General features: G+C 38.1%; 1 protein-coding gene across 3 annotated transcripts; it reads right to left on the bottom strand.

The window, feature by feature from the left end:
* Window positions 1-1,330: 1,330 nt before the first annotated feature.
* On the bottom strand, window positions 1,331-9,856 carry LOC136232710 (uncharacterized protein At5g03900, chloroplastic). 3 transcript variants are annotated; one of them, XM_066022078.1, is made up of 14 exons: window positions 9,274-9,856; window positions 7,848-7,955; window positions 7,654-7,754; window positions 7,449-7,532; window positions 6,751-6,826; window positions 6,610-6,675; window positions 5,992-6,081; window positions 5,133-5,198; window positions 4,772-4,914; window positions 4,599-4,685; window positions 4,449-4,512; window positions 3,106-3,249; window positions 2,126-2,281; window positions 1,331-1,560 (listed from the first exon to the last, which is right to left on the bottom strand). In XM_066022078.1, exons 1-13 carry the CDS (start codon window positions 9,673-9,675, stop codon window positions 2,147-2,149), a joined length of 1,566 nt encoding a protein of 521 aa, XP_065878150.1. In that variant the 5' UTR covers window positions 9,676-9,856; the 3' UTR covers window positions 1,331-1,560; window positions 2,126-2,146. The 3 variants fall into 3 exon arrangements, with proteins under 3 accessions (XP_065878150.1, XP_065878149.1, XP_065878151.1); XM_066022077.1 differs by having other exon boundaries at window positions 1,331-1,602; XM_066022079.1 differs by lacking the exon at window positions 1,331-1,560 and adding an exon at window positions 1,629-2,032.
* Window positions 9,857-14,434: the final 4,578 nt, after the last annotated feature.

The following is a 14,434-nucleotide window of genomic DNA, read 5'->3' on the forward strand; positions in this document are numbered from 1 at the left end:
TCTGAAGAAGGCCATTAACCACTTTTTCCGGAATAAAATGACAATCCAATTCAATATGTTTGGCCTGAGGATGAAAGCAGAGATCATCAGTGAGATAGATGACTCCAACATTGTCACACCATAATTGTACCGGAAAAGGCATCGGATACCCTATATCATGTAGGAGATAACGAATCCAAATCAGTTCTGCAATGACATTAGCTTCTTTGTATTCACTCTCAATAAAGGATCTAGTAATAATTGGTTGTTTATGTGTCTTTCATGAGATCAAATCGTCACCAAAGTAAATGCATTAAGCCCCTATTGACCACCTATCATCTAGACACCCGCCCCAATAATTGCATGAGTAACAATGAGCAATGCGAATAGGCGATGAGGGTAAAGGAATACCAAAGTCAGGTGTCCCTTATATATATATATATATATATATATATATATATATATATATATATATAAAAGGAGGAGCGAAGTGGGTAAAGATGAGGTTGGTATAGGAGATAAAGATAAGGTTGCACAGTTACAAAAGCTGAGGATAGGGATGAGGCTGAGAAGTTGGGTGGGAAAATCTGAGGCGATTTTGTGGAGTGATATAATGTTGAGATAAGGACGAAGTAAAATCCCGGCTGCGAGAGAGGATATAAGACATTTGGAGATGGTGGAAACACATGCATGAGTAATGTAGAGGAGAAAGGATTAATGGCGAGTTATGAACTTCAAGATGAATATGTTAGGCCATGTATTGTTAGAAGGGTGGGATGAGACTGATTGAAACCATGTCATCACTACGGATGGATGTATGAAGGGAAGGGATAGAATTGTTTGGGATTCAGAGGGAGAGAGTGAGGGCTGGTAATCATATGAAAGGAAATGAAAGGAAGAGAATGAGTATGAGGCTGGAAAGGATGGTGGAAGGGACTAAGTTTGAGGAGGATTACGGAACAAGGAAAGAGGTATGGAACAATCCACGAAACTGCAAAGGGAACAATATTGCAAACTGCTTTGACAGGAGTGAAGGAAGAGGTATTGGGGTGCTCTGATACCATGTTTGTATAATTAAGGTTATCTATGAACATTTTAAGGTCTTATATATACAAAGAATAATACAAAGAATAATTACAAAAATTTCAACGTGAGAGATAATGTTATAAGTATAATCGTTGCGGATGCGGCATTCTGTCAACACATTTTATGCGCTGAGATTATATTTTACATAGCAATATCAATATGTAGCATGTAACAGACTTCCTTCTTAATCATCAAATAACAGAATTATTCTCCTCTCTCTATCTAACAATCCCATTTATAAATCTTCTTTTAAAGGAACAATGGATTGACAAGACAAAAACTTATGTAATAATTAAAATGACTAGTTTAATACATATTAGTTCTTTGATAATGAACCGTTTTTTATGGGGGACAAAATTTAAAGAAACTGTACATGCCATTGGTAACATCAACAATTTGTTGCTTGTAGCAAGTTTTGTGAATGACAAATCAAATGGCATCTTGTTTTTAGAGATCAGATCCAAGAAGAATACATCTGGAGTTGCCTGTCAATTTCTGAAATCACATACTGTATTCTTAGTAACATGGTTGAAAAATCTGCATTATCACAACAAACAAGTTTAGCTTCTTTCCTAATCCATGCATTTCCCCTAACCTTATGGATAGTCTAAAGATTCTACAGCATTCTTCATAAAACTTAAGTCGTATAGTACAACCACATATTAGGTTCAATTGGATCCTTTAAATTGGCTTGACGGTTAAATTTTCTCCAAAATAAAATAAAAATTGCAACTCGTTCTTCAATGACTTTTTTCTTTCATAAAATCAGTCCAAACTGACACACGTCTCAGTTACAATTTGATATTAAAAAAAAATGTCTAAAAACAATGAATCACATACTGACACGTCATTTTGGACCGAAATTAAAAAATACCAAGTTGAAGGATCAACCTGTACAAAAATATTATTTTCAGGCAAATTTACCACGCCAACCAAGTTGAAATGAAAGGCCAAATTGACCATTTATCTGTACAACCAGACACCTAGTCCATAATTGAAATACAACACTAAGCAAAACAAGAACTGTCAAGTGTGATGGAAAGGAAAATGAAATATTTACCTAGAGAAGTGTTTATTCTGACTAGTCAAGCTCTCGAAATCTTCTCTCCCATTCTTTGGCCTCGATATCTTGCTCAATTACATCTTTATCAGTGCTATATACAATGCGATCCTTCCCTATGACTGTCCTTTGGGCCATATCCCGAGCACTCAGAACCTGAACAGGAAATAAATTCTCATGATGAGGTTTATTTAAATAAGCCAAAAGCATTTCGACTAAAAGGAATAGTAAATATCAGCAATTGCTACGCTAAGATACTTGCATTGAAGTGCATAACACTTCCCATAGACTTTAAAACTGATATTAGAAGACAGGGCACGTGAGGAGATTACTTCCATCTATATATTAGACCAGAGAAATTCCATGAAAATTAAAATATTATGGATCCTTACCCTTGGTGGCATAAATCACACAAAATAAATTCAAAACAAGTTCAACTAGCATTCAGACACTTCAGTAAGATAAAAAAGCATGCATTATTGCACACTGTTGGTTCATAAATAGAACATCCTACTGATATTGCTCATCTAAAATGACTGTTTCTCTTACAGCTTGATATTTTTCTAAGAAATGATGGGCAAGTTGATGCTCTAAAATTGGAAAGAAAAAATGCTTGAAAATATTAAGCAAATTAAAAGAAGAGAAAGGAAGCAAAACTCTCTAGAGGATCCTGCCATATCAGAAAAAAAGGCAATATTCAGCATGTATGATGTGTGATAAGTTCTTCACAAACTAGCCGACACCTTGCACTCAAAAGGGTTCTTACAGTTGGATGACAAGCTGAGGATCATTACCTCTCCAAATAATTGGCCATGATAAAATAATTTAACTAGGCCTTGAGGGAAGGGAATTGAGAATTATGCAATTAGAATAACAATTTGCTGAAGTACACCAGGAGAAAGCATGAGTTCTACTTCAAATATTATTGACATGCAACATAAGGGAAAGCAAGTAATGGAAAAAAGCATTAGACTGGCTACCTTCCGCCTTAGTGAAGGATCAGGCAGTTCTAACATTCGAGCAAATAGGTCCCTTGCTTCGTTTCTCTTCTCTATTTCAGCATTCCTCTTGCGCACAAGGAACCAGCGGATCAAAGGAATAGCAAAAAAAGAGCCAGCATATACCTGGAAGTGATGTTATTGTAGTCATATAGACCAATAACATTGAACAGAATAAGCATTTACAAGGGATATAAAGCACCTGTGGTTCAATATATTGCTGGTAGGATGTTTACATGCAAATTCATAAATCATCAACAGGACAGTCATTTAAACATAACTTCACAATCTATCAGTGTTCAAGAAAGCGGCCACCCGGTTCGCCTAGACCCCGCCCTAGGCACTCGAAATCGAGAATCCGTTCCGTTTTCCCCAATTGGACCCTGTGCGTTTTTTTTTTTTTTTTGCTTTGCTTTATTATAATTCACTTTTGAACATTTTCGTATGATTGTTACTGAATTGTGTTTATTATTTTCGGATATTTTTGTTTAATTGTGTTCTCTACTTATTTCCATAATATGGTTTAAGACTCTAAGGACATTGTTTCATCATTTTTGGTAAATTATATTACTTAGGACATTAATTTTTTACTTGTTTGAGTTGTTTCAATGATATTGTTATAGAAATATTGTTGTTTGCATATTTTTAAGAATAGATGTTACAAATATACATGATTTTCTATATTAAATCATTTTATATTATTATTTTTAGATAGTACTATAATGCATATTTTAGTAGCATTTATAAATATAATAATTTTATCAACAAATAAGAAAATACAAAAATGCAAATCCGATTACCCCCTGACTAAACCCCGATGCCCCTGTCCACCTGACTAGCACTTAGCATATTTTATAACCTTGCAATCAATTAGCACTTTAGCAGTAAGACAAGCCAGAATATTTTTTTGAGCCAAAAAACTCAATAACAATTTCTGACCACTCAATATAGAGATAATGAATTCAAGTAACTAAAGGAAGGTTTAAAATTGTATCTCATACCAAGACACTGGATTCTATCTAGAAGGATACAGATATCGGGCTTTAAAAAAGCAAAAGTCAAGATTCAAAAATTAATATAGAAATCCACATGCAGGTAGTAAAATAAAGTGAATAAGTACTTTATTTTTAAATCACCCAGAGACTTTTCTGTCACCATGTATCAAAAGATTTGTAAAATTTAATCCTAAGAACAATGAGAGCCGTACTTGTAGCAGCGTTTTTTACCTCTACTAAGAAACAACAGAAGACGACCTTCAAACCATTATATTATAAAATACAATGGCATTTAATTTAATCAACAGAAAAGTGAAACATGAACAATACCTGAAGTAGAGGAAATATGCCACCAACAAATGTAATCAATCCACTAGGTGTAACTGCAATATCCCTTCAAATAAGCAGTAAAGGTGGAGATATCAGATAGGCAAGAAAGAAAAGGTAATCAAGTGAGCATCAACACTGAGAAAAATATACTTTAACATTGCTCCAAGAATGATGACTCCAAACAAGTTAATTCCACCCAATCCAATGACCAATGCTCTCTCTGACGTGCCAGCCTTGCTGCAAATAAATGTTTCTTAAACAAGGATGCTTAACTTTAACACAATTTTGCAAGTCTTTTTGGCATATCTACACAAAAAGAAAACCTGAATTCCCATTTTCGCTCCCTGAAGTACTTGTCAATTCCGCCAACCCATTCTGCCCATCTTTTACCAGCATATTCCTTCCTCCCAGTCCTTTTAGAAGAAGCTGTACGCTGAAGAGAAGGAAATCGATACAGAATGTTGCCCTACATATTAAAAATAAGAAAAATCTTTAAGAGCTTTTCATCTGCGATAAAATGGGTAAAAATCGTATAATTGCATGAAGCCATTAAGGCACGTTCTTAGAACATATGTCAATGCTCCAATACAGTTAGATGAAAGATTTTATTTTATGATGTTCAATAACTGCAACAATTAATCTTAAGGCCATAACTGATATCTCTGTTTGCATTATTTTACATACCTCTTCATCTATTTCTGGCTGACCATCAAATCGCAGAAGAACTGGTAAGACGTATGACTCATCATTCTGAAACCAAGGAAACAAGAAATAAACAAAAATTGATGCAGCGTAAAGATTAGTTGAGTAAAATCTTGAACACTTCAGTACATGTAACAGGACTTAGCAATAAGACCAAATAAGTTCTTATTCATCAGAATCGCGATCAATTAAAGACTGGTAACATTCAAGAGAAAATGTTATGGACATATTCACATATAATCCAGGTTGCATAAGCATCAGGATCGGAGCCATATTCAAATGAAAGAGTTATCAGCAGTAAGCCAATGGTTCTCTCACGTATGTTGGGGAAACAAGACAGGGGCCATGACATTAATCAAGCCTAAGAAAGCTGATTCTGGTTCTTTCACTAGCTTTTTAATGGGCAACTAACTAAAAAAAGATTGCTATCTATTACACATAAATTTTAAAGCATATAACGTACTGGTTCTTTCACTGGCTTTTTAATGGATAGCTAGCTACAAAAAGATAGCTATCTATTACACATGAATTTTAAGACATATAACCTACTGGTTCTTTCACTAGCTTTTTAATGGGTAACTAACTACAAAAAGATTGCTATCTATTACACGTGAATTTTAAAGCAAATAACCTACAACCTAGTTTTACTTGACAGCATAAGACAACAAACCAAATACTCATCATGGCTTGCTTACTAATATTCAAAGGAATAGGGAAGATGTTACAGGCATCAGCTTTAATAGGGATATCTGTGTTGGGTGGTAGTCATTTTGTTTTCTGGGCTCACAAAAAAGCATATTCAAAAGAAAAGGTAGAACAGGGAAAGAGGAGACAAGAGTACCCGAGCTTGTTCAGTAGTCTGTAAATCAAGATAAGGAGCAAGTTCTTCAGCTGTGACCACACCACCATTAGATGAAATGTATTGTCCAATCTGCAAACACATCCCAAAGAAAATTTTAAATACAACTAATGCAAATAACCGAGATGTTGTCATCAATTCTACGAAAAGAGCAATCCATGATAACATCAATGGAAGTTAAAAAAAAAAAAAATCCTATAATCTGCAAACTCAGTAAAAAAATATTTATGGTAAAATGAAGTCAGCAGATAATAACTAACTTCAAGACCAGTGTGCCATATGTAATTAAATAATCTAATTGAATTGATAGACATAATTATTAAAAAAAAATAAAAACCTCTTAGGCATTCAGGTCAGAAATTGAGTAAAAGAAATAAAATCAAATCGTGAGCTGAATGTTTAACAAGAACATGAAATACACTGCAACTTCTCCAACATAACTTGAATAAGAAAAAAGGGTGGTTCTGAGTCGATAAAATTTAGTGGAACTTTGGAAACACAGGTAACGTAACTATGAAGAGTGTGTGGAATAAAAAGGCACAACCAAAGAAACAAAATGTTAAAAGCAACGGACCACTGGATTCAGTGCTGAAGTATTACCAACTTCCACCTCTCTTCTTCAATTCCTTGATTAGGATCACCATCCCCAAACACAAATGAGAATACCTAAAAGATCATTGAAAAAATTCTTATCCGAAGTCAAAAATACAAATACTACACATGCTATAGTATTTAGCTTACAGATTCAATGAAATTCATCTTGTCACCACCATCTCTTTGTACTTGCCGCCTCCGATAGTAATAAGGATCCCAGTACCTGTAGGGTAAAAATTCACCTAAAATTTCTCACTTTCTCAGTGATATAACGCTGGAACAGCTATACACAAAAGTGTAGTGTAAAATTTGATGGAAATTTGAATCACAAAATAGAGCTCCAAGTAACAAGCCCAATACGACATTCACTTCGCCAAAGCAAAAATGCATCTCAGACCCAATATACTATTAATGCACTCTCCTCCAAAGATAGACTCGTAAAGCGCATCCTCCAGAAAATATTAATACATGTAAAATAATAAGAAAATACCAAAATGCTAATATTAGCACTGGCGTATTTGACTGGTTCAACTTATTAAAGCATGCAAACAGATACTGGCATCCAACTATACTCATAAAGTCACAAAATGGTTTGCATAATGCACATCATCCTATTTGTAAAAATTACCACTGCCATAGTAATTTGGAATCCACATCATCATCTATTTTCCACAAGTCGTGCATTTTTCTTCCTTTACCAATATTTATCTTATCTGCATCTTCTTTCTTTCCACTTATCATTTCAATGCATTTAGCAGCTAGAATGAACAACTAATGTCACATGACTCACATCCATATGGAACAATGATAAATCCCATCCAGAATAACCAATCCAGCAAACATACCAAAATAGATCAGTAGGGCTGAAGTAAAAGTTGAATCCTGAATCATATGACCTGCCTCCACGTCTTCCACGGTTATCTTCCTCACTGTTACAAAGAATTTTTCCATCACTACCTTCTCTATCAGAACGAGCTATTAGAAAAGATTCTTTATCACTGAAGATACATGGTAAAAAAGATCAATTCAATACCCAGATATTTCTATTACCTTCTACTTGAAAGCAGAGCAATTATTGTTGTGTAAACGATAACTATTGAAGCAATAAGTGCTGTCCCAAAGGAAACCCTAATAAGATATTCAGCTGTTGACTGTTACAAAGAGAGCAGAAAATTACTAGAGGCCAACCACAAGACAAGGAACAGCATGATGCAATTCGAAGAAAGTACAACAGAATCGAATACCTTAGCCTTGTCAACCAAGGGTTCAATTTTCATTCTAAATGACTTTGCTGCAAGCTTGGAACGGTAGTCTTTTGGGAAAACATAAAGCACATCACCTTCGTCTGAAACCTGTTGAGACCATCTTGAAAACAATTGCATTCAGGAAATCAAGAACTTCAAAGAGCCCAGAATAGAAACCAAAAATCATTAATGAAGTTCCATTATAACTCTAGGAAAAGACAACAGGTAAGATTATGGACTAATATGCTCATAACACTCGAGAATTACCTAGAAAATAAATGGTTTAACAAGAAGATATGGCTGTCAGGCATATCAAACTTGTCCATGCATCTCAACAGTGTAGTAATTTTTCTTTTTTCACTGGAGTCCCCTATTTCAATCATTAAAAACAAATATTATGGGCATATTTATTTTAGGGAAAAGTACAAAAATAAACATCCTGGTTTGACCGATTTGCAAATACAGTCCTCATGCAAAAAAAGGTTTGTATTTTCTGAATTTTGAAGTTAACAATACTTTGTGGTTTAATTAATTTGGAAAGTTAGACCTTCGTGTTTGGATAATTTGCAAAGTCAATCTTTAATTGCTCCAAATTGATACCTTTTTTGGGTAAATAGTCAGGATAACAAAAAAAAGGCCTAATACACAAATAACCCCCTGAACTTGTCCAAATGTTGCAACTGCCCCCCGAACTTTCAATTGTAACAACTTACACCTCAAACTTGTCCAATTGTAAAACATAATCCCTCAAACTTGTCCAGTTGTAAAACATAACCCCAAATTGGGGACATAGACTGCAATTGAAGAAACACGTGAAATACAAAAGCTGCAGGTGTGATAATCAGATCTTTGGCGTGATACGAATCTGTGGAAACGTTTTTACGGTTGCTTCAAGTACGGGGTAAAAAAAATTCCCAATTTGGGGTTATGTTTTACAATTGGACAAGTTTAAGGGGCAAGTTGTTACAATTGAAAGTTGGCGGGGGCAGTTGCAACATTTGGACAAGTTCAGGGGTTATTCGTGTATTAGGCCAAAAAAGAAAAAATTTAAGGGATGACTGAGTTTATAAACGGGAAAGAAGAAGCAGACTCCACCAAACCAAAAGGTTTATTTTTGTACTTTTAACATTATTTTATTATACCTGAATTTATTTCAAAAATAAAAAATCTTACATACATAGAGCATTCTAGTTTTTTATTCCATAGAAACGAAAAGTGTGAAATGGAATTTCAAAGACCCTTTCGAAAAATACAACAAACATAAACCGAAAATAACTTTAGCGGCAAGTATAATTATCTTCCTCTTTTTAGTAGCAAAAAAGTAAGCAAAATCAGCATTAGAAGTCCAATAAACATATCTCTCAATGTTAAATTATAGTACATCAAAAGGAGAAAAAGAAATAACATTGAAGTGTGAAGGTGATACCTCCAAAAAGCCATCGGTATCAGCAGCAAGAGCCTGAAGAGCCGTTTGAGCTTCATTCAACTTCAGTCCAGCTCTGCTAGCCACATCTCCTATAGTAACCCTACCTCCATAAGAATCAACCGCTTCCATAGCTCGCTTCCTCACATCTACCGGCAATTTATCACTTTCTACCGCTCCTCCCGGTCTAGTTGCGGCCGGCAAATCAATGCCGGCCCTCACGGAAGGCATCTGAACCCTAGAATGGGAGATTTTGGGGAAAATTCTCGACAAAGGAAGCTGATGGATTGGGGCGAAGGAATCGGGAGGTTTAAGGCGGATAGAGGGTTTGGAAATGAAAAACGGATGAGAGTATAAAAAGCGAGATTTGGATGATGCAGTGAAGCAGGTGGATATAGACGCCATTTTTTAATCCCCTTGAATGATTTCTCGCTCAGCAGAATTTGAAGGATTTTGCCATTAGAGATGGATGATGTGTTAGTAATCTGCTAGACGGTTTGGCGAGTGGCCTAGAATTACAATTGTAGATTTTTTATTTTTCTTCATATATATCTATCTCCAATATCCTCATTTTTAGTCTTTTTCTTCTTTAAAATTCTTAAATTTCATCTACTTATAGTAAAACATATACTACCATTTCCAAATGGGTTGGGCAATCTCGTTTAAATGGATATATTTCATCCACGTTTTTATTTAAAAAATTGGAGAAAATATAATTTTTATCTCCGTGTTTGTGTGATATCCTTTTGTTTCTTAAATTAAAAAATGTTTAGTTATAAAAAAACCAGTCTCTCTCGATAACGCGATAACGCGTTTGCGCCGACGCCGTGCTACCTCGGCCTGGGCAGTCGCCGTGAATCGTTGCCGGTGAGAGGGTCCTTTCCGTCGACCGGTAAAGGTAGTCTCCGTCCCGCTTTTGGGTGTTTTCTGTTGTGTGTGGTTTTCGGGTTGCATTGTGGTGTTTTTAGCGGATTGTCGCGTTCTTCAACCTAGTTCGATTTCGTCCGTGCGGTGGTCGTGGGCGGGCGAAAGGAAGGCGCAGGGGAGTGACGGAGGTGAGGAGGCGTCCCTGGTGGCGTGGTGGTGTGTGGCCGTTGCTGGTGGGTAACGGTGGCTGCGGTTGTATTATCTGGGTCTTCTTGGGGCGTATTTGGGGGTTCTGGATCCTCAATCCATTGGGCATCTTGTTTGCTGTTCTAAAGGACAGGTGCTGTGTCATTGTGACTGTCTTCTTGGCTGTATTTTCTTGGTGAGAATTTGGAGGTTTGGAATCTCTTTCCACAGGGCTGTCAGTTTTGCTGTTCCAATTGGGATAGGAGTTGCTGGAAAGGATATCAGAAATGGAAGGGGATTTAGAGAGGCTCAGAATTGAAGGAGATGAAGGAGGGCTGATTGACTTGCTTACACCGGCCGCTCCAGAAGCAGTGATTGGTACGGGTCTTCGTTACCTAGGAAGGTTCGTGGCAGATAGACCGCTCAACTTCGTGAGCATGAAAAACCGGATGGTGGTTCTATGGAGACCGATGAGAGGGGTCGAAATTCAAGAGGTAAGCCCTAACCTTTACTCTTTTGAATTCTTCCATCCGTTGGATAGAGATAGGGTAATTGCTGGAGGTCCTTGGTCTTTTGACAACTATATTTTGATTATGAATGTCTGGAATTGGGGTGTGCATGTAGATGATGTGAACTTATTGAAATATTCTATCTGGGTGCAAATTTATGGACATCCTGTGGGGACTATGTCTGAATTAGTTGGCAAACAACTAGGAAATTTCCTAGGGACTTTCGAGGAGTACAATATGAATAATAATTCTGGGTTCCATAGAAAGTTTATGCGTATCAGAGTCAGTCTAGACAGTGAACGCCCGCTGAAAAGGTTTAAAAACTGAGGAGCACTGGAAATGTGTGGTCTTTAGCTACTTTCAAATATGAACGATTAGGTATTTTCTGCTATGTGTGTGGTGGCCTAGGACATACAGAACGCTTCTGTGAGAGAGTTTTCAATATGCAGGGGGCGAGATTCTGAGGGAATGGGGGGATTGGCTTAAAGCCCCAGTAAGAAGAGGGGGAGACAATAGTGGGGCAAAATGGTTAGTGGATAGTAATGGGGGAGGGGGGAGGAGGGGATTCGGAGGTGGTAGGGGAGGGAGATCAGGAGCAATGAGGGACATAACTAATACAGGGAGAGGGATGGAAGTGAGGGGGTTGAACAAACAAGTGAGGGAGGGGAGAGAGAGGTAATGATCTGTCTAGTTACAGGGCCTTTTTTTAAGCCTATAGCGATCGATGAGGGTCAAGGGATGGGGAGCGTGGAGGAGAGAGAGAAGGGGGAAGACACTGAGATGGAATTAAATGATGTCAGAAAAAGAAGAAGGGAGGATAAGGGAAAGGGAAGGGAGGGTGAGGGAGAGGAAAGGCATGAGGGGGAAGTCTCTGTTCTTGGAAAGGATAAGGGGAGTTCCACAGAAATTGGTTCGGCGAGCCCTACAGATCAGGGCCGCCGGGGGAAATGAATTGTTTAAGCTGGAACTGTCGTGGCCTGGGAAACCACCGAGAAGTTCGCTCCTTAAAGGAGCTTGTTGCGTCCCAAAGCCCAAAAATTGTATTTTTGATGGAAACATTAGTAGAGGATCAGAGAATAAATTTGCTAAAGCAACAGTTAAAGTTTGAGGGAGCATTCCCTGTCAGTAGAAGAGGCCGTAGTGGAGGATTAGCTTTGTTGTGGAAAGCAGGAACTCATGTGGTGATCAAAAGTTTCTCTGACCATCATATTGAGGCAATTATCACTAATTCTGTTCAGGGAGACTGGAGATTGGTGGGTTTTTATGGGTTTGCTGATCGTAGTAGGCAGAGAGAGTCTTGGGAACTACTGAGAAGACTAATCAGGAATGATTCTGTCCCATGGGTAGTGTTTGGAGACTTTAATTGTATTCTGAACCCTGATGAAAAGGTAGGCGGAGCGGCTTACCCTAACCCCTTAATGCAGGAGTTTGCCAAAACAATTGAGGAGTGTGGGCTGAGCGAACTGATTCTGAACGGTAACCGTTTTACTTGGGAAAGAGGTAGAGGGTCAGAGCTCTGGGTTAGAGAAAAACTGGATAGGGCTTTCGCTTCGGCTGAATGGTTGAACCGTTTTGACAATCATCACCTTCGAACCTGTATGATTGGGTATTCATACCACCTTCCGCTTTTTCTCCAGCTGGAAAGGGAGAGAAGTAGTAGTAGAGGTAGGAGATTTCGTTTTGAGGAGGTGTGGCTCAAAGAGCAGGAGTTCAACAATCTGGTTAGAGGTCACTGGAGAAGCCAGAGGGGAAAACCAGTTCAGGAAAATCTGGAGGAGTGTGTGCAGAAAATGGCAGTGTGGGGGAAGAGCTTTAATATGCGTTTCAAAAGCCAAATTAGGAAATGGAAGACCCAAATGGAAAGATTTCATGGTAGTAGAGACAGGGATGCCATTGCCGCTTATTTCCTAGCCAAAAGAAAACTTAATGATACCCTGGAAGCTGAGGAGAGTTATTGGAGGCAGAGGGCTAAGGTTTTCTGGCTGACAGAAGGGGACAGAAACACACAGTTCTTCCATGCTAGTGTCAAAACTAGACGGCAACAGAATTCAATTACTTCTTTGACAGATGAGAATGGGGTGGTGTTTGACAATCAAACCGAATTTTTGGAGCTTGCACAGAGTTACTTTCAGGAGGTTTTTTCGGCTTCGATTTCAGGCGGAGGTGACACTGTGCAGGCAATCGACATGTGCATCAGTCCTGACATGAACGAATCACTTGTTGCTCCTTTTAATCAGGAAGAGTTTAAACAAGCTCTATTTTCTATGAGTCCTAACAAATCCCCTGGCCCTGATGGGCTAAATCCGAACTTTTTTCAAGCCTTTTGGGACACATTGGGAGCAGACGTAGGAGCAGCCTGCGCAAAGTGGCTGAGTGAAGGGGCATTCCCAAATGGCCTAAATGACACCACAATTGTTCTGATTCCAAAGATTGACAATCCTAGAATGCTGAAGGATTTTCGCTCTATTGCCCTGTGCAATGTCATCTACAAGATAATTGCCAAGGCCTTAGCAAATCGCCTGAAAAGGATTCTCCCTAAGATCATTGGTGAAACTCAATCTGCTTTTGTTCCAGGAAGGTCTATAATTGACCATGTGCAGGTGGCTTTTGAAAGCATACATTATATGAAGCGATTGAATAGAGGGAAGAATGGGCATGTAGCCTTAAAAATTGATATCAGCAAGGCCTATGACAGAGTTGATTGGGATTTTCTTAAAGCTGTTTTGGCCAGAATGGGCTTCTATGAAACTTGGATTGGCTGGATGATGCTATGCATAACAACTATAAATTACAAGGTAGCAATAAATGGGGAGTGCTCTGATCAAGTTGTCCCTGGTAGAGGATTGAGGCAAGGGGATCCCCTATCTCCCTACCTTTTTATCCTGTGTGCTGAAGTCTTATCTAAACTTATCAGAAAGGCTGAAGTTGAAGGGCTTATTTCAGGGTGTAAAATCTGCAGAAGGGCTCCGGCAGTAACACACCTCTTCTTTGCAGATGATAGCTTTTTGTTCTTTGGGGCAACTATTGATGAGACTAGAAAGGTCATGAACATCCTGTCTGAGTATGAAGTGGCGTCGGGTCAGGCAGTAAACTTGAGCAAATCAGGGGTTTTCTTCAGTCTTAATGTGTCAGAACCTTTGCAATCACAGATCAAAGCACTATTAGGGGTGTGCACTCCTCTCGACACAGGTAGATATCTGGGTCTACCATCACTTATTGGTCGCTCCAAACGCAGAATTTTTGCTTTCCTGATTGATAGGCTTCGCAAGAAATTTGGAGTGTGGGGTCTCAAATTCCTATCCCAGGCTGGGAAAGAGGTGTTGCTTAAGTTTGTGGCTCAAGCCTTGCCAACCTTTTGTATGAGTACGTTCCTCTTACCTTTATCTATCTGCGATGAGCTGCAAAAATTAATGAATTCTTTTTGGTGGGGTATGAAACCTGAGGGCAGAAGTAACATTCATTGGTTTGATTGGGGTAAATTGTGTAGGCCTAAAGATTCTGGTGGGATGGGTTTTAAGGATCTACATATGTTTAATCTTGCAATGTTAGGTAAACAGGGATGGAAATTACTAAAATTCCCAAATACTTTAGTGAGTCAAATG

Source organism: Euphorbia lathyris, chromosome 6, assembly GCF_963576675.1.
Source record: "Euphorbia lathyris chromosome 6, ddEupLath1.1, whole genome shotgun sequence".
NCBI lineage: Eukaryota > Viridiplantae > Streptophyta > Magnoliopsida > Malpighiales > Euphorbiaceae > Euphorbia > Euphorbia lathyris.